This window comes from Canis lupus, chromosome 7 (assembly GCF_011100685.1).
Source record: "Canis lupus familiaris isolate Mischka breed German Shepherd chromosome 7, alternate assembly UU_Cfam_GSD_1.0, whole genome shotgun sequence".
Lineage (NCBI taxonomy): Eukaryota > Metazoa > Chordata > Mammalia > Carnivora > Canidae > Canis > Canis lupus.
Genome location: NC_049228.1, coordinates 77,489,721 through 77,515,190, shown reverse-complemented (window position 1 = coordinate 77,515,190; position 25,470 = coordinate 77,489,721). Strand labels below are relative to the sequence as shown.

The window sequence follows — 25,470 nt, the reverse complement described above, 5'->3', positions numbered from 1 at the left end:
TCTATCAATGAATCATACCACCCCCCACCAAGCTGTCCGATTATTTAGCATCTGGATTGCTACAATAGTTCCCAGACCCTTGCCCCACTGCACCCTTGCCTTCCTAACACCCATTCTCCACCTACACCCGGAGTTACCTTGATAAAACACAAGCATATCATGTTATTGCACTGCTCAGAGCTCTCCAAGGCCCCCCAGATTAGAGCAGACCTGGCCTATGAGGCCAACATGGTCTGGCCCCTGAACGCTTTCTCTAACTCCCTATAGCTTCTGTTAGCTATCAGACAGTATTCATTATACACCTCTGCCTTTCTGTTAAAACTTAGGTTTCCTATAATTCAATTGAAATTCAAATGAAAGGCAATATGAATAGCAAAAAAAAAAAAAAACAAACAAAAAAACCCCACAAGACAAAACAAAACAAGGTAAACCAGTGTAATATTTTTAGAATTAATCCTTAAGATACTTCAAGGTAAGGTTAGACTTTTCATTATAATGGGCAGTCTCCTGCAATTTTTAAACATATATTCTTCTAATTTTTCCTTTTTAAAGAACTCTGAAATTAGTTTTATTATAAAATTATTTTATAGGTACAAGAAAATGAACTTAAGTCTTAAGGAATTGGATTGTGACACTAAAAGACTTTCTCAAGGATTCAATCTCGTAAAGTCCTAGATTTAGTAAATTTGTGTTAAGTTTATAAAGAAAAGGGGGCACCAGGGTGGCTCAGTGGTTGAGCCTCAGCCTTTGGCTCTAGGTGTGATCCAGGGCCCTGGAATTGAGTCCCATATCGGGCTCCCTGCAGGGAGCCTGCTTCTTCCTCTGCCTGTGTCTCTGCCTCTCTCTCTGTGTCTCTCATTAATAAATAAAGAAAATCTTAAAAAATTTTGTTATCTTTACTATTAAGATATTTGATTTAGTTCTATTTCTATGACTTCTACAATAATATACATTTTCTTTAAATAAAAGTTAATTTGTCCCCAAAGTACCAAGTGTTATTAATAAATAACTGAGAGATTTGTCTTAATATCTTTTTCAGTGAGGTCATAAAGATGTAAATCCAAGAACCATTCGATTTAGTGATGTAAGTGATGAATATTTCAGGGCATGATAGAATAAATATTACTAAAAACTGTATGCACATAAAAATAAAAATAACATTTTTCAGAAAGTTATAACTTAGGTATTAATTTCCTTATTTATGGAAGTGTAGACTCTATTATAAACATAATCACATTGGACACAGCATAGGCACATAAGACAACAGAATGTTAGGCTTAAAGTGTATTAAAAAGAAAAAAAGGTATTATCTCTGAAATTTGTGTCTGCTGGGTCCCAATTCTCTTTTATTTTATTGATAATGAATTATGGTTTCCGATCATCGTTTTTGAGTAATCTTAACATATCCATGTAAAAATGTGTGTGTTCAAAGGAGACGGTTTCTCTATTTTTTTTTATTAACAATATTCATGATTTGCTCAACAAACACTTCTGCAAGTTAGGGGCTTTGGATCCCTTAGTAATCTACCTGGGAGTTGCTAACTGCTTCTGTACTTGGGGTTGAGTATGACATCCCATTACATCACATTAACTGTGAGTCTATCACGTGAAGAAAGAAGATATGTGACTAGCACATCTCAATTCTAATTTCTCATTACACGGTAAGAATAACTTTTTTTCCTGAAGTCAGAACCATATATGAGATGTTTTATGATTACTTTCAAGCAAATATGACAGGACAATTTGAGAATCCAAGTATGTGTCTATAAATGGGTCCATCTGGAGTTGAACGGGAATCATCCGATTTGAGCTAGGATCCTGTAGTTTGGGATGACTTCTTTGGTACATACGATGTCACAGAGTACTGCGGGACACCCCATAGCTCTAGCTGGCTGAATCACTGCTTTAGCCCTACCCCCTAAATCCTTGCCCCGTCATCTCCATTACCCACCCCAAGCCATCCAGTTAAATACACAGTATAGCAAAAAAGTGTGCCTGCTGTGCCAAATACCCTAGTCCCCTTTTCTAGCCAGTGTGCCACCTCTAACTCCTTCCTTTTAGAAATTCTAGAGCTCTCACTGGCTACACTGGAATGCTTATCAGAAACAAAAACCTGAGAGGAACTTTAAAAAGGGATAATGCTTATTTGCCATCCTGCTACAAAGCCTATAGGACAAGGTTGCTCTGCTGAAGAGACAAGGTAGGGGCGAGCAGATACACCCTCGCTCAGACTTCCATTAGAGCAGGGCACCACCTGCTTTCTGCATCACCTTCCTTTGGAAGAGAGGACTGTGAGAAAGAAAAATGTCTCAAGAGCACTGTGCCAGGCAATGAAACCTCTGAAATTCTGTTACTGCTGTGTACACACACACACTATGCTCTTTCGGCGCAACCATAAGAAAAAATGATTTCCTGAGCAATCTAACAAATATAATTTCCTTTGAGTCATGCTTAATCAAATGACCAGATAACAATATTTTAAAGATATGTGTGTGTGTGTGTGTGTGTGCGCGCGTATACATCAGACAAGAGAAAATTACTATTCATTTCGCCCTTTCACATAAGCAATACTGCCATCCAAGGGAATAGGAAAGTGACTGAAAATCCTGCAGATGTGAAGCAAACTACATTTTTTCCCCACCATAGATAAACACTCAGAAGTGATCCATGTGATTTACAGCATGCATTTTCTTCTTGTTGAGCTACAGGATATGCTATGCATCTTAAGAGTGAACTGAATTCTGTTCTACTATTCCCAGGGAAGCAATCACCATAAATATTTCTCTCTGCTCATGTAATTTCTATTCTTTTGTTATCTGGGAAACTACGTAATAGTTAATTTAGAAATACATATAGGAAAAAGTACTATCAATATTTGTTAAACGTGTTAAACGTAGGCTATTTTCCTGATTACCATCCTCACCAATGCATTCATAAAAGTATTTCTTACAATCCTATTGTCTTTAACATTTTTAACCATCGTTAGTATTTTGGTATGAAAGAAAGCATTTCTTCAGAGAGCTAGATTTTGAAGAAAATCAAGAATAAAGTAATATTAACATTGATTCTCAAGCAATCTCATTAAGAATGGTTCTCTCTTCCACCATTTAAAATATTTCAAGAAGGATTTACTTACCTGGGAATATTCAAAGTCGGTGATAGGAGCTATACTCTTGATATAGTCTGATCGAAATTGGTTTTCTGGGTTGGCCAGCGGAACTGGAGGTATGATAGTACTCATCGCTGAAACAATTGTCTAAAATGGAATGAAAAAAAATATATGAATAAATATAATATTTAGGCTTCATGTATGACAACTGAAATATATAGTTTCTGTCTTATATATTTTTAGGGAGCAGAGTATTTAACCTTTCTACTAAACAGACATTAAAAAAAATCCTTACCACAATAGCATCTTTAACATTTTTCCGGATGTCCAGAATTTTCTGTTTCTTTTCCCTGTATGAAAACAGAATTGTTATTAGTTTAATTTGCCTTTAGAACTGACTTGAATCAGCTGAGTGAGATTTAAGCTTCCAGCTGCAGCATGGGGCTAGACTGGTTTTACTAGAGGTCCACACCAACCCCCATGACAACAGCTGCAAAGTTTTTAACTCGGAAAAGAAAAGATGCCTTTTTTTTTCTAATTTGTACACTAAGCAAACTTGCACACATTACAATCTATAGTTTAAACAGCTACACAGGTTACACAAGGCATGGTAAAGGTGTTATGAGTATTGCATACAAGAACTATACAGCTACATTTGTAAATATAATCTATTTGAATTATTCATATGTTGATAGTTACGAATAGAAAGAGAGGCAGACCAAGGATATAGAGAAGAGTATAAAATGACACGTTGGTTAAGTGTGCTAAGCGCAGTACCAATAATAAAGAGATCAATACCTCAAGAATATCTAATGAATCATATTTTGTCAAGCAAATTATTTTACTTTTTCACCTAGACTCTACCAAAAGAAGGATTTGCCTCAGTGTACCAAATTCGACAACAGGCTTCTATCCACCCACCCACCCTCACCCCCACCCCCACCCCCATCCCCATCCCCATCCATGATCAAATTAACTGTTTAGAGAAAGCACTTTGGGGAATGCTGAGGAAAGTGGAAAAGTTTGCATGCAGTTTGGAAGCAAAAGCGAGACCGATCATTCCTTACTCGGGATTAAATCCATTGACGTGCAGGATCCTCATCTGTTTGACGATAGTGCTCTTCCCAGACTCACCAGCCCCTGCAAACAAATAAAAACGATGCTGTGGGCTGTGGCCCAACGCCATCGCCACATCTCGTGCCAACCCGGGCAGCAACCTCGCCACCCCATCGCGCGTGGAGCAGCGGGCCCTGCCGGCCCGGCCCGGCCCCCGCGCTCCCCGCGCTCCCCGCGCTCGCTGCGGCTCCACGCGGGGCCGTGCGCTGGGGGCCGTGCGCTCCGCCGGGCCGGGAGTCGCCGCGCGCCCTCCGGCCTTACCCAGTAGCAGCAGCCGGTGGGTCGCCTTGTACGCCAGCCGCTCCTTCTGCAACTGCTTCTCGATCTTCTTGTTGGCCTCGCGCCGTTCTTTTTCATCGACGCCCTGGTCTTCTGCAGTCTTGCTGTTGCCCAAACACCCCATGCCTGGCCGCTTGGAGGGACGTCAGGCAGAGTTAGGTATTCGCCCAAAAAGCAATAGGGAGGCGTGGGTACGCGTGGGTCGAGCGACGGCTTCTCCTCCCCGCTGCTGAAAGAGATGCTCTGGTCTCTCGGGGCTTGATCGATCGGAACCGGCGTTCCCTCACCCTCCCTCTGCCCACCGCAAACTCCCAACTAAACAGGCTGCGAGGAAACGCGCGGAGCCAAATAAATGCTTCTTAAAGACACAGCTTAGAGTGTTCTGCCCGCGCGCAGCACCGCGCGGAGGGAGACGGGGCCGAGCGTACCGCGCTCCACTGCGCTGCGCTGCGCCCGCGCTCGCCCCGCGTCCCCGCGCGCAGCCCCGCTCCGCCCGCCCCCGCCTGCGGGGGAGCGCCCTGCCGGAGCCCCGCGGAGCCCGAGCCGCAGCCCCAGCCCCTCCGCGTGCTGAGCGGCCGCCCCGGGCCGGACCGACCGCGCCGCGGGTCCCCTGAGGGCTCCTGTGGGCACCTGCCGGCCCGCTCGCGCCCCGCAAGGCCTCCGCCGTCGGACGCGCGCCCCCTCCCGGTTCCGGGCGCCCCCGGGCCTCGGCTCGGCAGGAAAGAGGGGCTGGCCTGCTCGCAGGGTCTCTCTGGGGCGCTAGCGCCGGGGGTGCTGGAGGGGTCGGGAGCTGACCTCTGCGAGCCCGGCCCGCGGGAGGCTCACCCGCGCGGGGTCCGCACCGCCGCCGCGTGCTCGCTCGCGCCCCGCGCCTGGGAGACTGGGTCTGGGCGTGCGCTCCCCGCCGAGGGATGGCTCCGACGCCTCCTGCTCCCAGGCAGGCGAGGACTCGCGCAGGATCATGCATATTCTATCAGGGAGGAGGATCTGCAAGAGGCTCACCAGTCACACCGCCTTTGTTCCGTTCATCTTCTAGACTCTTCCAGCGCACCCACGCCGCCGCCTCCCTTAGCCTCTTGTCTTTATCTCCAGCCCCCGTTCCTCCCTCGCAGTTCTCTGAACAGCCCTACTACTTTCCTAGGAGACACTGTGGCCTCGAACCCAAGAGGGCGGAGATGGGTCTGGTTCTCCTTCCCCGTGCGGGCTGCGAGTTCCCTCCGTTACTGCTGCAGCCAGTCCGCGGAGACGTCCGTCGGCCCGCAGCCTTGCACGCGCATCCCTGGACTTGCGGGAAGGACGGCAAAGGAGGCCACGCGGCAGGCACGAGTCCGGGGCGGTGTCCGCGCTCCGGGGCGCGGGGCCCTCACACCGAATCCTTCGCGTGCCCCTGTGCGGCTGTCTTCCAGCGGCCCAGAGTCCTCCAAGCCCACCGTCCTCTCTCCGTGAGCAAGGCCTGATCTTGACAGAGCAGACACCACCTGGCGGGCTCCCCAGGCTCCTCTGCCCGGTTCCCTCTGCAGGCAGTCAGCGGGGCGCCCGGGGCGCGGCGGGCCTCTCCGTCGTCGTCGTCGGCAGGTCTCATTCAAATCCAACAGCACCTCCTTGCACTTCAGGTTCCTTGTTAGCGCCATTACATTCCCTCCTGCCTCAGGCAGCCAAGGGCTTAAAAGGGAACTTGACGCTGGCTGGCCTGTCCTTCCTTCCCTCCTGTTCACACCTCAGCTCCCTGGAGCCTGGCTTTGGCCCACCTCGCTACACTGAAAACATTCTCATGAGGATGATCAGGGGCCTTCCAGGTACTAAATTTCATCCATGAACTTTGGTCTTTACTTTTTTGGACCTCTCCATGGAGCTGGCACTGACTCTCTTTTGAGACAATCTTGTTCTTTGGCTTCCATCACCTGGTGGTTGTGATGTCCTACTCCCCCTCAGGCTGGTGGAGGTGCCTGGGGCCCACCCACCCTTTCTCCCCTGGTGGGGCTGACCCTATCCTCCATAGTCTGCGGGTGCAGATCTGACTATGCCCACATCACATCTCCAGCCCAGTTCACTCTCCTGCCCACGGCCATCCCCAAGGATACCTCCACTTCCATGTTTCCTGGGGATCCTCAGTTCTATCTGCCAAGGGCTGAGCTCACCCCCAACACCCACCCTCACACCTCCAGTTTGTTCCTCTCTTTTTTCAGTGATATGGCCCCTGATTATCTAAACTAGAACGTGGGACTCATTCCTGATTCCTTTCCTTTCTTGCAAACCCAACTGTTCCTGTGTCCCATGGAGTCTCTTTCCTAAATATCAAATATCTGTCCTGTCCCTTCCACCCTGTCTTCCATTACCGTGGTCTTAGGCCACTAATCTAACGTGGATTTCAGCAATGGCCTCCTGCTCACTTATTCTAGTGTTTGGTGTTGCCACAGTGACAATATGGATCTGCCATGTCCATTCCCACCACTTACGTGGTACTTCAAGATTGTGTTGGTGTAAATTCTGTGACCTCAGCTCTCAAGTCTCTCCCCTTGCCAGCACTGCCCTGATTCTCCTGCCAGCTCTACTTCTGGAACACCCTAGCTCATCCCCCTGGGTTCACAGGCTGCTTCTCTCTGTAATCCTTGGAATATCTTCTTCACTTGGCCACCTCCTAAATATCCTTCTATCTTCACTACCTGCTCCACATTCAGTGTTAGGCCCCCATCCCCATGCTCTATTGTCTCACCAGCTCCTTGGATTGTATTTACAGCTTTTTCCAAAGTTAGCTACACTGTGGCCTCCGTGGGGGCAGGGCCTGAGTCTGGCTTTTACACCTGCTGCACCTGTGTCTTGTCCAGCAGTGGCCTGGAGAAGCTGCCCCGGGAATCTTTGTCGAATGGATGAATGAATTCCTGAAAGCCAAAGATAACTCCTGCTTGAAGTAGGTGGTCTTATGAAGGGAATTTGTCATTGGATTTTAAGTTCAAGAAGTACTTTGACCAATTTAGTACTATACTGAAAATATTCATACATTTAAAAAACCAAGAGCAATAAATCATTCTTCTTGACTCAGGCAGAAGCAAACATGCAGTGCCATGCTATACTCTGAGCTAGGTTAAAAGTTCTAGTTTTGTGGAAGGGGACTATCTATCACTGTTGCCAGGCCTCACATTTTTGAGTTAACACAAATGTTCACACGTGGTAATATCAATCTGGCATGTACTGTGGCTGATGGGGCAGGCAGGAGGCAAAAAAGATATTTAAAATTGCATAGTATAGTGGGATGTTCATAAAGATTTGTTAATTTTCTTAATGCCAAGATTTTTTTATGATGCCAGAGACTTTTGGAAGAAAAAGTTTCAAAACAAATCCCATGAAAATTTATAAAGGGGGGATTAAGTTAGCCCACACTTTTAAGGCAGCCTAACAATTTGGTTACCTTAAAAATACAGCAAAAAGTTTCCACTTATTCAGATCCAGGCATTAGGAGGGCCCTTAATGTTGCTTGTCACCAAGCTGAGAATCAATTACACTTTTGACGTCCCTAGAAATGAAATCCTTAATCTGTCAATCTGGAATCGTCTGATCATCACTAGTTAGGGAATCGGCCTCGCACACCCCTGTCCTCCCCTATGGAAAGTAACCTTGAAATAACCAGCCTGCTTTTTATCCTAGTATAGTTTCTTTGTTTCTGCTCCCTACCGGTCCTCAAAGTCTTTCATTTTCTGCAGGTCCTTGCAGCTCCTTTCTCTCAGTTAGATGGGATGCTGTCTGATTCGAATCAAGTTTTGCTCAAATAAACTCTTAAAAATTTTAATATACCTGAGTTTATCATTAAACAGGGTTAAAGATAAATTTTTATGTTTGGAATTCAAATGAAAGTTGGATGATCACATATGATGAATAATACACTCAAGAGGTTAATGTATCAGGATAATAATAATAATATGTTCAGTGTGAATTAGCTTCTACTAGCTGTTCACTGACTGTTGGCTCTGTGCTAGTCTGTCACACGGAATAATTTGTGTAGTGTTTGCAATAGCCCTAAAAGGAACCATTGCCACCATTACTTCACAGAAGCTTAGAGGGGCGAGTAAGGTGAACCTGGGATACAAACCCTTGTATCCTGGCTGTCATAGCCACACTAATTCCACAACACACTGCTAAACATTCTAAAATAGAAAAGTAATGTCTTGTATACAGTGATGCAACTTTTTTTTTTTTATATATACAAGAAACGCAAAGCCAGTTTTACCTAGTCTGTTACCAGGTAGGAGATCAAGACACTCGTTTTTCCCCCCCTTAATCCAATCATCTGGCCTTGTCCTACTGTGGTCTGGGAAACTAAGCCTCATTGGTGTTTTAAACCATGGAATCCGAATCCAGAATCCCAGCCGGCTCACCTGCAGTGGGGGGTGGGGGTAGGGAGTTTGGGGGGGCGCGGGGAGCATCCTGGAGCTGCTGGCACTGCCAGCCTCTGTTGCCAGGCAACGGCTGTGCGGCAGCATCGCCCTCCCCGGGAGGCCGGGAGGCGGGAGGCAAAGCGGAAAGCAGGATGCGGGAGGCAGGAGGCGGGAGGCGCGATGCGGGAAGGGGGATGCGGGAAGCAGGATGCAGGAGGCGGGATGCAGCAAGCGGGAAGCGAGATGCGGGAGGTGGGAAGTGGGAGGCGGGATGCTGCGGGAGGTGGGATGCGGGAGGTGGAAAGCGAGAGGCGGGATCCTGGAGGCGGGATGCGGGAAGTGGGAGGCGGGAGGCGGGATGCTGGATATGGGATGCGGAAGCGGGTAGCGGGATGCGGGAAGCGGGATATGGGATGTGGGAAGCGCATGCAGGGGCGCCCCGCTGCTGCCCGCATGCGGAGGGCGCAGGTCCACACGGCCTGTGACTGCCTAGCAGCAGAGGAAGGCCCTGGGCCCACGGGGGAAATTGGGAAGGCCTAGAGTTGGGGGCAGAAGGACGAAGGTCAAACACAGTGGCATCTTCCTCACTCTTGTTGATATTTAAGATAGATGGGGTGTCTCAAGTGTTAGTGCGTTTGGAAATTCATTTAAATTTCTTTTACACTTAGTTTTGTAAATTTTGAATAATGATTTTAAAATTTGGTTTTCTTTCAGACCCTCTGATTGAAGTTGGCACATGCTGGGGAAAAAAACTCCACCTGTTCCCTGGTTAGTTGGACTCAAGTCCATGACAGCAGTGAGAACAGCGTTTGTTTCTCACTACCAGGGGACTCTCCACAGAAGCTGAATTAACAGCTGGGTGAAAAATTCAAGGAAACTTTCAGTTTATGACAGGTCTAGATCATTATTTTAAAATGTATTAATTGGGGGGCGACTGGGTGGCTCAGTTGGTTAAGCGTCTGCCTTTGGCTCAGGGTCCTGGGATTGAACCTCACATTGGGGCTTCCTGCTCAGTGGGGAGCCTGCTTCGTCCTCTGCCTCTGCCCTTCCCCCGTTTGTGCTCTCTCTAGCTCTCTCAAATAAGTAAATTCTTTTAAAAAATGTATTAACTGGTCTTGTGGCATTTTATACTTTCAAGGTTACAAAAGCTTAAAACAGCACTAAGATTTTTAGGACCGATAGATCAAAAGTTTTAGAAGAAAAGAACAAAATAGTTTAGGAAAGGTGAACAGTTACTTATTCAATGCAGGGGCAGTTCTCCAAGAAACTACAAGCTGCAGCCGGTTTTGCCAACCCGAGGGTGGCAGCGTGGCCACAGGCTGAATGGACGGTGTGCACGGAGCCCTCATGGCGCTCTGTGTCACTTTAGACAACTTGCTGGTGTTTTCTTGCTTTTATTTCTTAAGCGTCTTGGTGGAAATAAACTGTGTAGATTATTTCCCTTTAGCAGCAGAGCACAGCTCACCCCATGACCTGATTATCATATACTTTAAAAATACTGTGATAGGGATCCCTGGGTGGTGCAGCGGTTTGGCGCCTGCCTTTGGCCCAGGGCGCGATCCTGGAGACCCGGGATCGAATCCCACGTCGGGCTCCCGGTGCATGGAGCCTGCTTCTCCCTCTGCCTGTGTCTCTGCCCCTCTTTCTCTCTGTGACTATCATAAAAAAAAAAAAAAAAAAACTGTGATACAAAGTTCTACATTTTTTAAATAGAAAATCAGGGAAACATATTCCATTTACCCTTTCTGTCCATAATAGTCTGTAATCAAATACTCTAGAATTCATTGAAATGATTTTTTTCCTTTCCTTATTCCTACTGCCAAAGTAATATTAAGTAGGTTTTGGAAGGGCCATCCACAACTTTAACCAAAATAGCAGTGAATCACTAGGAAAGGTATGTTAATCGTCTTTGACTACCCTGCAGCCAAAAACCCAGGACTGAAATATCCTCATTGGAATACACAGCTCAGTGTCACAGACAGGAGTTTAAGTACAATATAAAACCATGAGTTGAGAGGCTACTAAATAAGCTAAAAAGAAACAACAACAAAAATCCCACAAAGCACAATGTGAAATCTGCACACAGGATGAAACTAGTACAGTTTTGCAGCTCAAAATGTCTGTGAAAGCCACCAAACGGGGTCAGGTGATGAGCCGACCTCAGAAGGGCAGTCTGTGGACTGTCAGCATACTGCAAGAGGAAACAGATGTATCAAAGTTGCACTTAATATACGTTTCCTAAACAGAAATCAAATAACGAGCTCAAGGATCAGAAGAGGAGAGAAAAGTAGCCTTGGGCAGCCCGGGTGGCTCAGCGGTTTAGCGCAGCCTTCAGCCCAGGGAGGGCCTGATCCTGGAGACCAGGGATCGAGTCCCACATCGGGTTCCCTGCATGGAGCCTGCTTCTCCCTCTGCCTGTGTCTCTGCCTCGCCCCCCCCCTCTGCCTCTCATGAATAAATACATAAATAAATCTTGAAAAAAAAAAGTAGCCTTCAAACAGTGAAGATCAGCGTCCCTAGCTGTGTAATCCCTATCCTCAAGCTTAACTAGCCTGACAAAATCTGGGACTACAGCAGATTTTCAGGCCCCTGTTGTCTAATTCAGAGATTTTGATACTGATGTAAAGTTGCAAGGATAGTTTAAACAGTTTCAAAGATATTTCTTTCTTTACTAATTCACAAACATCAGATATGAAATGTAGAACTTGCAAACAAATCTACCATATGCGAATAAAACTTGAATTTTTTAAGCGTTTTTATTTTTAATTCCAGTTAGCTATCATACAGTGTTACATTAGTTTCAGGTGCACAATCCAGGGATTCAACACTTCCATACACTGCGGTATTCATGACAAGTGCCCCCCTTAGTACTCGCACCTGTGTCACCCACCCCCCTCTCCTCCCGTCCCCCCCTCAACCATCAGTTTGTTCTCTGTAGTTAGGAATCGGTTTCCTGAATAAAGCTTAAATCTTAAGGCATTTTTAAAAATGATTAAATTAGTTTTAGCACTTAGTTCTAGGTACCAAGAGTTTTCTATTCCTCAATAACTATATTCACCAAGTTTTTTTTCTTTTTTAAGATTCAATCTCATGCAATCTCTGGGGTTATAAGAATCACTGTCTAATGATTAAGAAAGAGTTCTCTTCAAACCTATTTTTTAAAACAAAGTGTATCACCCTCTTGCCCTGATTTGGAGCAAAAAGAGACAAACAATGCCATGTGCTGTTTAAATGCTTACCCATGTTCTCTCCGGGTCAGTGAAGCGCCCCTGTGCGATGTGAGAGCTTCAGGAGCCAGGGTGCCATGAATCCTTGTTTTAACACACTGATGTAGGGTTGGACTTGAGCAATGCCTACCTACCTCACAACTGTTCTCATAATTTAAGCAAATCCAGTAAACCGTGCTGTAAGGCAAGACAGCTAAGAGAATCCAGTTTTGTATCTATACAACGTAGATTCGTGGCATTGAGCTCATGTTTATCTCTTCCTACATCATCCGCAGAGATGTACCATGAACAGGATAAGAAGACGCTGAGGCCAATTTTTTACCTTCTGGAGCAGGTGGGGACATAAGACTAGCACACTCTCATCCTTCAGAGGACAAGTGACGATACGCAGGAACTCAGGGCTGGAAGGTGTCGTAGAGCCCCTGGGGGGATGGGAGGGTCCACAGGATCCACAAAAGCTTCACCAAACAGGAGGGACCCCAGGCGTGTCTTGAAAGGGGGGTCGGGCCAGGTAGGGAGAAAGAACACCCTTCAGGTGAGGAAAATCTGTGTAATGAAAGCAAAGGAGAGGGAAGAGGTACTGTACAGAAGGCAGAGGGACACAGCACACGTTACATCTCTGAGGTGGGGGGATCTCAATAAACCACAGGAAAATACAGATTCTTGGTATGGCAACTTTTCTTAAGGTAAAAGCTCTCTGGTGACTGTGTATAGCTTAATGGTTAAGAGCAGGGGCTGCGGAGCAAGAATGGCTGGGCTCACATCCCTCTTCTGCTGTGTGGTTCTGTTCCTTTCTCTATAAATGAGTGAGGACAGTGGCATAGAGTTATGGTGAAAATGATATGAGTCAATTCATCTTACCACAGTGCCTGGCAAATAGCAAGCTCTCAATAAACGCAGTAATGTTATCATTCAACATCAATTAACAAATACATATCCATGTAACTTCTCTACATGAAGCAGCATGTTGTCCTCGAGGAACTCTTGATTTTTTTCTACTAGTCGGACACATGAACAATGAGGCATAGAGCAGTCGGCACTGATTTGCTGAGGGGTCTACCTACACTCAGCTGAGCAAAGTACTAGCTGCTAGGTGGGAACATAAAGGCAATGAGACATACTGCAAATAGGGGAAAAAAAACCCACAGGTAATGGATGAATGGATAAACACAATGTGGTCTATGTGTATGATAAGATAGTATTCTGCTTTAAAAAGGAGGGACATTTTGGAGCATCTGGGTGGCTCAGTTGGTTAAGCGTCGGACCCTTGATTTTGGCTAGGGTCATGATCTCCAGGTCGGGAGATAGAGCCCGGTGGGGGGGGGGTGCTCCATTCTGAGTGAGGAACCTGCTTGAGGACTCTCTCCCTCTCCCTCCACACCTCCCACCCTCCCTCTGCTCACATGCACTCCCTCTCTAAAAAAATAAAATAGAAGGACATTCTAAAAGATGCTGCAACATGGATAAACCTTAAAGACATGCTAGGTGAAAAAAGCCAGGCACAAAAGGACACGTAGGATCCCACTTTGTGAGGGATCTAGAGTGGTCAGATTCAGAGAGACGGAAAGTAGAATGGTGTTGCCTGGGGCTGGGGGCGGGGGAATGGGGATTAGGTGTTTAATGGGCACAGGCTTTCTGTTTGGCAGGATGAAAAAGTTTTGCGGGTGGACGGAGGCAGTGGCTGCACAACAATGGGAATGCAGTTAATGCCACCGAACTATACCCTTAAAAATAGTTAATCTAAAAAAAAATAGTTAATCTGGTAAATTTTATGTTCTGCGTATTTTACACAAGAAAAACAGGAAAAAATACACATGTAGAATCTTCATCATGACAATGGTGCAAATCTTTATTGTGGTTTCAGGATATTTGTTTTCACTTTTCTGATTATAGTTCAAGTAACTTCAAGTCGTCGTTTAGAAACATTTGCTGCAACTATAGCTTCTTACCGGCAGGTGGCAATGTAGAGCGGGAAGGACTGATGGAGGCTGGAAGGATGCTTTCTATGGGGACCAGTGCATTTATTCATTCACCATTAGGTTTATTTTATTTTATTTTTATTTTTTTTGAATGCCTATACACACATAGCCTTGAGATCATAAGGATTAATCAGACATTATCCCCCACCTCAATCAATTTACCAGTCTAGTAGAGAGGGGTAGACATGCAATCAAGTAAATGCAGTAAAGTTCTCTGAATTCTATAGGCATTACTACAGTGGGTGGGACACCTAGGGGGTGTGTGTGGTCAATTATAAAAGTGAAGAAAGAATATCATTTCCTTTCCTGGAGAACTGCATGCTAACCTTTGATAGTCCCTTTTCATCTCAATTTTAAAAAGATACTGAAAAGTGCTTTATTTCTAGCATCTCATCTGATCATCATTGCAGCCTACAAGGTGCACATTATCGTCCACATTGTGCCAATAAGGCTGTTTGTCTGAAGGCCCCACAGGGTCCCGAGAGCGGTGAAGCAGCCGTCTGATCACAGAGCCTGTGCCTTTTCCAGAAGGAACTCTCCGGTCCTTACAAATTGAAAAAAATCACATCATTCTTCTTCCACTAATTACGAAAGGAAAAATCAAACAAGCCCACCTTCTAACTCGGTTAGGCAGATTAATCTGCATATAATGAGTGATGAATTAATTAACTCTTTGCCCAGTTGCCTTAGCAACTGGTTTCTTTTAGAATTTGGCTTAGTTACAGAGTTTAAAGCAACAGTATTCCTGTGACAACAGTCAGATTGTATATGAAATGGAAGGGAACATAAACACATTTTACCACGGGTGGGAACTATGTAGCTTTCACAGAAAAGTTGGGATGGCTCTTCCTAAAGCTTGCAGGGCTGCTGACAAAGAAAAAGGGAGACAGAGCCTGATATCGGTCTGTATTTGCCCTTACGTGTTTTGTTTACATTTGTCATTAAGTAGGAACAATTTGACAGATTTAAACTGTACATAAATGAAAGACTGACATTCAAAAGGGATAAACCCCTTTTACAGATAAATCCTAAACCATGTTAGATATATTGAAGGATTGAGCAAATGCAAAAATATGTTGATGTTGTTATTGACAGCCAGGATTTTCAGAAAGGAAGAATGACGTACAAATACAGAATGAAGGAAGGCAAGGGAAAGCCTGTGAGGATAAACTAGGATTGTAGTGGCCTCTGTGAAATCATGATTTCCAAAACATAGTATATGTTCATAGTCATGGGTACATATGTGCTTACATTTGTATGCTGTATACATATATATGTATATATAGTTAGCCTTGAACACTGCAAGGTTGGGGTGTTGCCCCCTACTCAGCTAAAAATCCATGTACAACTTTTAACTCCTCAAAAACTTAACTATAGGGGTGCTTGGGTGGCTTAGGTGGTTAAGCGTCTGCCTTTGGCTTAGGCCCTCATCTCAGGGTCCTGGGATGGAGCCCTGCGTCAAGTTCCCAGCTCAACAGGGAGTCTGCTTCTCCCTTTTTCTCCCTCTGCCCCTCTCTCTGCCGCTCCTGCTCTCAAACTCTCTTTCAAATAAATAAATAAAATGTTGAAAAACCCAAATCCAAAAAACTGAACTGCTATTAGCCTACTGTTGACTAGAAGACTTACAGTTAACATAAACAATTGATTAAATACATATTTTGTATGTTATATGTATCATATACATGTATCATATATTGTCTTCTTATAATAAAGTAAGCCAGAGAAAAGAATGTTATGAAGAAAATCACAAAAAAAAGAAAAATCACAAGGAAAATATATTTACAGTACTGTATTGAAAAAAATCCACATAAAGGTGGATTCATGCAGTATGAATTTGTGTTGTTCAAGGGTCAGATGTACATACATACATTTCTTTGTTTCGTCTGCTGAAAATGCCAAGGAGTTAAGACGCTCCAGTAGCCATGAGCACATCTCCTGCCTACGTCTGACTTGTCTTGCTTATCACCGCAAGGAACCAGGGCTCCTCAGGGAAATGAGTGATATCAGTCTGGGGGGACAGGGTATCTGCAAGGTAAACCTGGAACACTGTTATGCCGAAAAGTAAGAAAGTGCTTACAGACTGCTGGGGGGTGTGTCATTGGAACACAAGAGCCAGATTGAAGGGGCTCTCATTTAGTCAAATCTCGGATGGTGTGAGCACCCAGATGTCGAGGTACAGAAATGAATTCTAGACCCCTGCGAAATGTAGGAATATTAAGTGTCTGTGCCAGTAACAAATAGATAAATAAATGGGGGAGAAGGGAGGGTTCTTGCTAGCTAGCAATGTCTCTAATTCCCTAGGGAATGTGAACAGAGTCCTGGAGAGGGTGAATCAGCATTTGCCACCAGCATAGCGAAGTCTGGGTCAGGCAAGACCCAGCAATGGAGGGTCAATCTGGGGGAACAATTTTTTTTTAACAGAGATTTTATTTTTAAAGTCATCTCTACACCCAATACGGGGCTTGAACTCATGACCCCCGAGATAGAGAATTGCGTTCTCCACCAACTGAGTCAGCCGCAAGGAACATTTTCACTAGGAACAGAATTTCTGCGTGGCCCCCCACAGACTGCTAACCAGGTGCAGAGTAAAACACAGTAACTCCTCAGTGGAGAAACAAGACGACAATCGGGGTAATTAAAAGTAACACCATCAAAGGAGGAGGCGAGGACGTCCTGTGCTTCCAGATGTGGACCCTGCAAAGGCCACCCATCGTCTAGGTAGCATTCGGGCCCGGGAGGCATAGCCTGGAACCTACGTCAGGAGGAGACATCAGGCAACCCTGAAATTTAGCAAAAGGGAGGAGGGATTAATTCTTCAAAAATGGCAACATCATAAAAGGCAAAGAAGGAGAGTGGAGATGTTCCAGGTCAAGGGCAACGAAAGAGAGCTGGAAGCCGGCTGCCGGGCGGAGGGGAAGGCTACACGGGACAATCGGCTCAACCGATGAACCGGAAACTCAGATGGCCAATGAGAGATACTGTTCAGTGAGTTTCACGTTGACACGGTGTCAGTGTGAAACCCACTGTAGTTGCTGTCTGCACCGCGATGGTGCAAGACAAGTGCACACCGTTCTTGGGGCGCGGGCACAGAAGTCTCCAAGGAGTGGGGGCCCGCGATGTTGACAACTGAGGCTCCGAGGAGTCAGAAAAATTCCTATCTCTGTATCTATAGCAAAGATTCATAGAAAGAATGCAAATGATAAAGCATATGTGGCCAATGCTGGCAACAGGGGAATCTGGGCGACAGGTAGCTGAGAGGTCTTTTTTTGGAGATTTATTTGAGAGAAAGAGAGAGAGAGCACACACATGTGCATGAGTTGGGGGGAGGGGCAGAGGGAGAGAATTTTCAAGCAGACTCTGCACTGAGCACAGAGCTGATGTGGGGCTGGATTCCATGACCCATGACCTGAGCCAAAACCAAGAGTTGACCATGTGGCCAACTGAGTCACCCAGGCACCCCTCTGAGAGTTCTTTGTACTCTTCTTACACCTGAAATTTTCCTAAGTTTGAAATTACTTCCAAATAAAAAGTTAAAGCAACAGCACAGGGATTCTATGCTCCATGAAAGGCTCAAAAATGCATTAAGAATCAAGTGTCCTGGGGATCTCTGGGTGGCTCAGCAGTTTAGCGCCTGCCTTTTGCCCAGGGCGTGATCCTGGAGACCTGGGATCAAGTCCCGCATTGGGCTCCCTGCGTAGAGCCTGCTTCTCCTTCTGCCTGTGCCTGTGTCTCTGTCTCTCTCTCTCTGTCATGAATAAATAAATAAAATCTTAAAAAAAAGAAAAAGAATCAAGTGTCCCTAGGGCATCTAGGTTTGCACAGACTTCTCTTCAGGCTATGTGCCCTTGTTCAGTCAACAACCTACACATCTGTAATGTTTCTGTTCATGTCCTTTGCTGGTGCATCTAGTGCATGGGGTACAATAATAACGTGGTGTGAATGTTGGACAGATAAGAGCATCTGACCCCATCAGCGTCTGTGACTATTAGAGTTCCTTTAGCCTTGCAGGTCTTGAGTCCCCCAAAATCCCTTGCTGTCCTGCTGCCATCAAACTGGTCCTCAGCTGTTCCACGTGGGGCTCACAACACAATTTTGCCACGTGGCCTGGAAGGGGCTGTCTCTGATTCCCTACTGGGTTACTGGTCCAAGGGAAAGGGCCCTGAGGCCAGGAGGCAGACAGGCTGGGGGCATTGTCCACCTGGGCTCTGCCCATGGGAGGAGAGACCTTCCAGACACCATCCTCCCCTCTGGAAGACTGGAATCTGCCCCCCCCCCCCCCCCCAGGGATTCATAACTGCCCATAACAGAGGTGACAATCCGGGTTACAGGCAGTGAAGCCACGGAGGCCACGAGCTGGAGGGTACCTTGGTCTGTGCTGTGCTCAGGAAGGGCCCAAAGCCTGTCAGAAGGAAGCCCCTGGGGGGAAAAGAGAGACCACCAGCCAAGGTTTGTGGGGGTATAGGCTGTGTTCAGGTTGGGGAGCAGTGACCTGGAAGTTTGCAGCCAGGGAGCTGGGAGAGACAACTGTGGAAGGCTCCGTCTGTGGGAAGTTTCAAGTATTCAAGTAAGAAACATAAGTCAGGCCTGTCTCCTTGCAGTGCTGAGGCACCAGCAGGCCCATTAGCCCCTAAGTCCACTACCCTATGTGCCGCACAAAGGTATCCCATGCTGGGCCTTCTCCTGGTTCTGCAGACCAGGAGGCTGGCCTCTGCAGACTGTCTGGTCTGGGCTCCCAGCTCCCGGGGGGTGCAGAGGGGACAGATGGGTGGGGGGTGGGGGTCAGAGTGCTTCCCGCAGCCCTCTCCCTGCCAGGCTATGGTCTGGCTGTGGCTTCCTAACTCTACTGGGAGCCGCAGTTCCTGGCCAGAGGCCCTTTGCTTGGCTCCAACAACTGCTGTGGGCTCCTGCCCCTTAGGCCTGGGCTGGCGATGGTTCCCTGCTGTTGCCAGCTCTGGGCTGCGGCACCATCCCTTTTTGGTTGCCTGAGCCCTCTGCAAACTTTTATGAATAATACCTTCAGCAAGCCCCCTTAAGTAACCTGGTTTGAATGGGATATTTGTTTTCTGCCAGGATCCTGACCCAAACAGGGTCCCTCCTCTGGGCTGGTGTGTCCCCATGCCAGGTATGGTTTAGGAGCAGAGCCACCCAGATTTCAGAGACCACTGCTATGTTTGTCAGGTGCCACCGTAGGGTTGAAAATCCGTACAACTGTTTTTAGCCGCCTTGGCACACCGTCAGGTTCTGAGTGGGCTGTGACCTGACGTGGCCGTGCTTTCAGAAGGAAGCATGACCTTATGCTGGAAAGATTAGGGAGGTCATGCTTTCAGAAGGAAGCATGACCTTATGCTGGAAAGACCTTATGCACAGAACTGGAGGCCCAGCCAGGGTGGTGAAAGCAAGACACATTACAAGGAAGAGTGGAAGGGAGAAAGATTCAGAAAAACTTGCAAGAACTTGGGCAGTCAAGGAGAGGGGGAATGAAAACTTGCTCGAGGTCCTTCGAATTGACTAGAAGACTATACATACATGAGGCATTTGCAGGTCATTATCGCAAAGAAGCAAGCTGTTCTTCCACAAGGATGATTAAGATACGTACAAACTAATTCCGATGTCACCACATAAATATTTGGCTATGTGTATGTTTTTCAACATTTAATTCTTAAAAAAACTCTAAGAGTGGTATCAAATTTTTCTGCACACCCTTCACCCAGGGCCTTCATTGTTAGCATGTTGCTGCATTTGTTTTATCTTACGCTCTGTGTTTTCATACTTCATAGGCACACACTTTTTCCAGAACTATCTGAGAGTAAGATGCCAACATGTTGTTGTCAATGCATATTTCCTAAGAACATGATTCTCTCATAGAACTATAAACATCACTGCAGTCTTTTTTTTTTTTTTAAGATTTTATTTATTTATTCATGAGAGACAGAGAGAGGCAGAGACATAGGCAGAGGGAGAAGCAGGCTCCCTGCAGGGAACCCGACTCGATCCTAGGACCCCAGGGTCATGCTGTGAATTGAAGGCAGATGCTCCAGCCCGAGCCCCCCAGGCGCCCCACTTTGCTGCAGTCCTATCAGCTAATCTACAGTCTATATTCAGAGTCTACCAGTAGAAGGAGTGATGTCCCTTAGAGCCATCCCCGCTATCCCTCTTTCAGGAGCTGACCCTCTGTTACACAGCACTTAGTTGTCATGTCTGTCTCTTTAGTACATCTGGGGAATGTCCACCCTGCGGCTGATGTGGGAAAACTACGAAGGATGCTCTTCATGTGCTGAAGGAGGATGTGATCACCAGCAGCTTCCAAACAACACAGCAAAATCTCCTTACAGAAACATGCCCGTCCCTAAGGGCCTTTTGCAAATACAGGTTGTAGAATCCTGGTGCAAATCTTTTAGGACAGATGCTCTACAAGGGCGTCGTCAAGGGTGCATGGTGTTTCTTCAAATCCTCATTCAGGAGATTGCCTTTATTATTTAACTTTCAAATTAGTTAAAAATAAAATCAAGGCCTCCACAGTAAAAAGAAAGAAAACCGCAGACAAGTATCTTTAATAAAGCAATCTAACCCCACCCGTGGAAAGAAAACGTAATAGATCTTGAGGCGCAGTGACATGCTATGTCAGGTCCCCAGTGGCTGCAGAACAACGCTGATGCGCTAGCCTGTTGTCTAAAGTTATTTCTGTCACAGACTCTCCACCGCGCAGAGGGCTTGAGGGCCCCCAGGGACTGGTGGCACAGGGGAAGGGGAGGCCTTTGCTTTTGCTTCTGTCCTTCTGCATTCCCTGCCCTTTTTACAATTATTTTGTCTTTTCTTTTTTTAAAAGATGTTATTTATTTATTCATGAGAGACACACACACACAGAGAGGCAGAAACACAGACAGAGGGAGAAGCAGGCTCCCTGCAGGGAGCCCGAAGTGGGACTTGATCCCTGGACCCTGGGATCATGCCCTGAGCCCAAGGCAAATGCCCAACCGCTGAGCCTCCCTGGTGGCCCTATTTTGTATTCTTTCAAATTAAGGAGACCAATGGACACCTGAAATTATGAAATTATCTGTCCCCGGTAGCCCCCTCTTCACTTAGCCCTCCTCCCTTAGCGGCATCTCTGGCTAATACTCTTCCTGGCTGCCAACCCTCACATTGGCCAACCTCTCCCCTCCCCGCTAGTTCACCTCTCTCTTTGTGTCAAAAGGTTGCCAACAGCATCTCTGCATCTATGCAAATCCTCTCCCAAGCCTGGGCCCCTGCCAGTGTCTCCTGCCCCAAGGTGACCCTGGTCCCATGGTGACTCATCTCAGGGAAATCCCACAGGGTTTTTAATGCCCCCCCTCATTGCTGTGATTCTATGAATGCCTGGTCTCTCCAGAATAAGCCCCTCCAAATGCTGTTTCCTACAAGCCTTGTCAGATCCATGCTGTTTACTGAGTGAATGAAAGAAGGACTCCAGGGCAGCCTCCCCCAGGGACAGGTGGTGTTCCCCTGGGAACCCAAAGCCAGTGCCACGAGGTGGTTAGGATCCTAGGCTAGCCCATGACTTCCCCACAGTCCCCAGGATGCCTGTGGCGATCTCTACCCCACTGTGTCTAGTTTAGTTGGGTGTTGTACTTGTCCGCACCAATGTGGACATTAAACTCCTGACACTCAGCTCTTTCAGTTTTATTCATGTTTCACAGTCATTTCTGTTCACTATATCCTAAATGGTGGTCCTATGATATTAGAAATCTGAAGCAATATATTTATGGACATAGATTTTCCATGAACATTATTATCATCTTTTTAAAGTCTATAACCCATAAAGGAAAAGGAGTTTATTACTGCATATGAATTTTTATTTACTGCATATGAATTCCTCCCTCTAATTAAGAATAATAGGAAATATTTCAACCTCCATTGGATATATTTCTGAAACATTACTTGGCATTCCTGCTTAACCAAATAAAGTATTTCTAAAGTAACTTACCTTTCCTTGATTTTATAGGATCTTGTAGAAACCAGAAGAAATGATCAAAAGTCTACATTCTCCACTGTTGTGTTCTTTTGTATGATAATGAAATGCTTGCATGAAGGAGACTTTTTTTAAAAAAGGTTTTATTGTGGAAATTTTCAAACATATGCAGAAGTAGACAGAGGAGGCTAGCGAGTCCTATGTAAAATAATTGACAATATTGCTTAAAGTAATAAAATACGCAGTCATGGTCAGTGTGGGAGAAAGCTCTTGACATTCAGGGCCTCAGGTTTCAGCCAGAGTCCCCACGCTCTAGTTCCCAGATCCAGATGTTCCAGGGACCTCTGGTTATCCATCCTTCCACCAATCCCAAACTGAGAATTAGTGCTACAGGATGAGTGGTGAAGTATAGTGAGACGAGGAATGTGACCTTCCTGGCTGCTGCTGGTTTTTGATTTGGTATATTGGAACAGAAATATAAAATACAGCCCTATACTTACAAAAACCCACACTCAACTCCAGGCACAATTCCTACAATAGAGGAGGAAAGTGAATCCTTACTGATCCCCGATTCACTGCACACGAGGAGTGTCGTCATTGTTTTGTCACCACCTCTCGTTTTCCTTTAAAAGCTGAGTATAGAAAAGTACATACAGTATATAGTATATACTATAAAAAGTATATGAACCAAAGTTTGGTTCCTTTGAATCTAGTTGATCATATGTTTACTACGTATGTAAATAATCAAGGCACCATCAGGTCCCCCGAGCTGGTTGGAGCCTGAGAGAATTCCTTTGGGCCACGTCACCTTGCTTTCAGCCCTCAGAGCTCCAGTGATGATGGTTTCAACCCAATCCAGTCTGTGTGATTTGGTCCTTTTGCATAAAGAAAAGGTTACTGCTCTTGCTTCCCCCTCACCTCCACCAAGGAACCACTGAGCCTCGGGGAAGACAGCTGCACCTGTCCCAGAACAGGAGACACCCCACCCTCACTCCCACCCCTTAATCTTTCCTGGTGAGTTGGGAACATGAAAGTCTTGAAAAGTCTTGCAGTCTTGATGTTCTGCAAGTCAGCACTCGTGCAGACCTGCCCACAACGTTGCACAGTACGACTTCAATACATCAGTCAGCACTTCTTCACTGCTAATTCTCCGTCAGCTCTTTACCTTCTCACCTGCCTGATATTTGGATTCTGCTTGTGTGGATTTTATCACTGATCTCCCCAAGTATTTATTGAGTGCCAATGACATGCCAGGTGTCACAAGGAGGAAGGGACTCACACACTGACTAGCTCTGGGTTCTGTTAAGGATTCTATTCTTTACCCTGAGGACAGCAGAAGTCACAGAGCTGTTGGAAGCAGGGCCGCAACAGGGAAAGTTTGGTCTCAAAATAATTTTATTTTATTTATTTATTTATTTTTAAATTTTTTAGATTATTTTTTTAAAATTTTTATTTATTTATGATAGTCACACACACAGAGAGAGAGAGAGAGAGAGAGAGAGAGGCAGAGACATAGGCAGAGGGAGAAGCAGGCTCCATGCACCAGGAGCCCGATGTGGGATTCGATTCCAGGTCTCCAGGATCGCGCCCTGGGCCAAAGGCAGGTGCTAAACTGCTGCGCCACCCAGGGATCCCTCAAAATAATTTTAATATGTGGAGCACTTATTAGAGGTAGGACAAAACTGAAGTCAGGTGGCAGTTAGCCCGCGGTGTGCTTTCTCTGGGATAGAGATGATGGGAGCTCTTTTACAGAATGGATGGGTGCATGATCTGACCAGGAATGTAAGAACCACTTGTGAACACAAGTCTTGGGCTTGAATTTCTTTAGCACAGAAAAAATATTCCCGGAGGATGAAAAAAGAGAACATACAAATGAGGGGTGGGACCTACTACTGGCTTAACTGCAGCTCCCATCCAGCACGCTGCTGGGTGTCGGGTAAGAGGCACGGAGGCCTCACCCACGGGGGCCCCGTAAGAGCCCATCTCCTATGCATGCACCAGACAGATCGCTTTAACCTCCCTTTGACACAAGGTAATGGAGAGAATCTCTCAGTGCCATTGTAAGTGCTTAGTACACTAACAGAATGCGAGGTTGGCGGCAGCCACCTCGGGCACCGAGCGCCAGCTCAGAGGGTCACGGGTGCCCAGGTGGCCGACTGCGAGAAGCGCCGGCTCGAAGGCCCTCGGCGCTTTCCTGTTCCACAGCGCCACCTGGCGGCCGCGTCTGGGAATAACCCCACCGCGAGCGCAGGGCCCCAGCGCCTGTCACAGCTTCAAGCGCCAGCGGGACGCCAGGCACCACCTGCTGTTCCTTCCCCGCAGGACGGTGCACAGTTTCATTTCTCCTTTCCCCTCTGCTTGCTATTTCTGTTAATCAAAGCTCAGAAAACGCCTATTTAAAAAATACATAGCATCTCCTTTATGCATCCCTTCTTCCCCATCTCTTCCTAATATTGCCATCTTCCTGTCTTCTTGAATGTCCCTGAATTTCTGCTTATGTTCTTGCTGTTAGCTGTTATACATTCATGTGGGGAATATAAAAAAATAGTGAAAGGGAATAAAGGGGAAGGGAGAAAAAATGAGTGGGAAATATCAGAAAGGGAGACAGAACATGAGAGACGCCTAACTCTGGGAAATGAACTCCTAACTCTGGAAGGAGAGGTGGGCGGGGAGGGGTGGGGATGACTGGGTGATGGGCACTGAGGTGGGCACTTGACGGATGAGCACTGGGTGTTATTCTATATGATGGCAAATTGAACACCAATAAAAAATAAATTAAAAAAAGATACAGAATAGAATGAGAAGTTCCCATATACATTTTTTTAAAATAGAAACTGTACTGTGTTGTTCTCATTCATTTGGGGAATATAAATAATAGTGAAAGGGAATATAAGGGAAGGGAGAAGAAATGTGTGGGAAATATCAGAAAGGGAGACAGAACGTAAAGACTACTAACTCTGGGAAACGAACTAGGGGTGGTAGAAGGGGAGGAGGGCGGGGGGTGGGAGTGAATGGGTGACGGGCACTGGGGGTTATTCTGTATGTTAGTAAATTGAACACCAATAAAAAATAAATTAAAAAAAAAGAAACTGTACTGTGTCTTAGAATTTTGTTCTCCATAATGTAACAACTTCATTATTCAGTAACAATGGGAAATCTTACTGAAAATATTTAAGTACTAATTTGCTTTCAACATTCCTTATTTTTAATGTAGCTCTACCATGATACATAAATGGTTACAATTTTAAAGCTTTTTCTTCCTTTTATAAATTAATACCAAATAACATCATTCATACATAATATCTGGGAAACAAGTGTTAATTAAAATCTACCTCAAAAAAATAAATTATTGTGTTCATCATCAGTTATTGGGTTCTGCTGACTTAACACTGACATTGATAAAACAGTGATCCAAAGTATACTGACATCTTAATTTGTTTTGAAA

General features: G+C 45.9%; 1 protein-coding gene across 9 annotated transcripts in view; it reads right to left on the bottom strand.

The window, feature by feature from the left end:
- GNAL (G protein subunit alpha L) overlaps positions 1-25,470 on the bottom strand; it is a 143,682-nt gene that overhangs the window by 95,311 nt on the left and 22,901 nt on the right. For 2 of the 9 annotated variants that reach the window (XM_038543888.1, XM_038543887.1), the window contains 5 exons: positions 12,114-12,647; positions 4,487-4,733; positions 4,177-4,249; positions 3,405-3,459; positions 3,137-3,256 (listed from right to left, as the gene is read on the bottom strand). In XM_038543888.1, coding sequence (XP_038399816.1) covers positions 3,137-3,256; positions 3,405-3,459; positions 4,177-4,249; positions 4,487-4,628 — 390 coding nt within the window. In that variant the 5' untranslated portion in view covers positions 4,629-4,733; positions 12,114-12,647. Of the gene's footprint in view, positions 1-3,136; positions 3,257-3,404; positions 3,460-4,176; positions 4,250-4,486; positions 4,944-5,299; positions 5,420-12,113; positions 12,648-25,470 lie in introns of those variants that run through there. The other 7 variants (XM_038543891.1, XM_038543894.1, XM_038543892.1 and 4 more) reach the window with 7 other exon arrangements.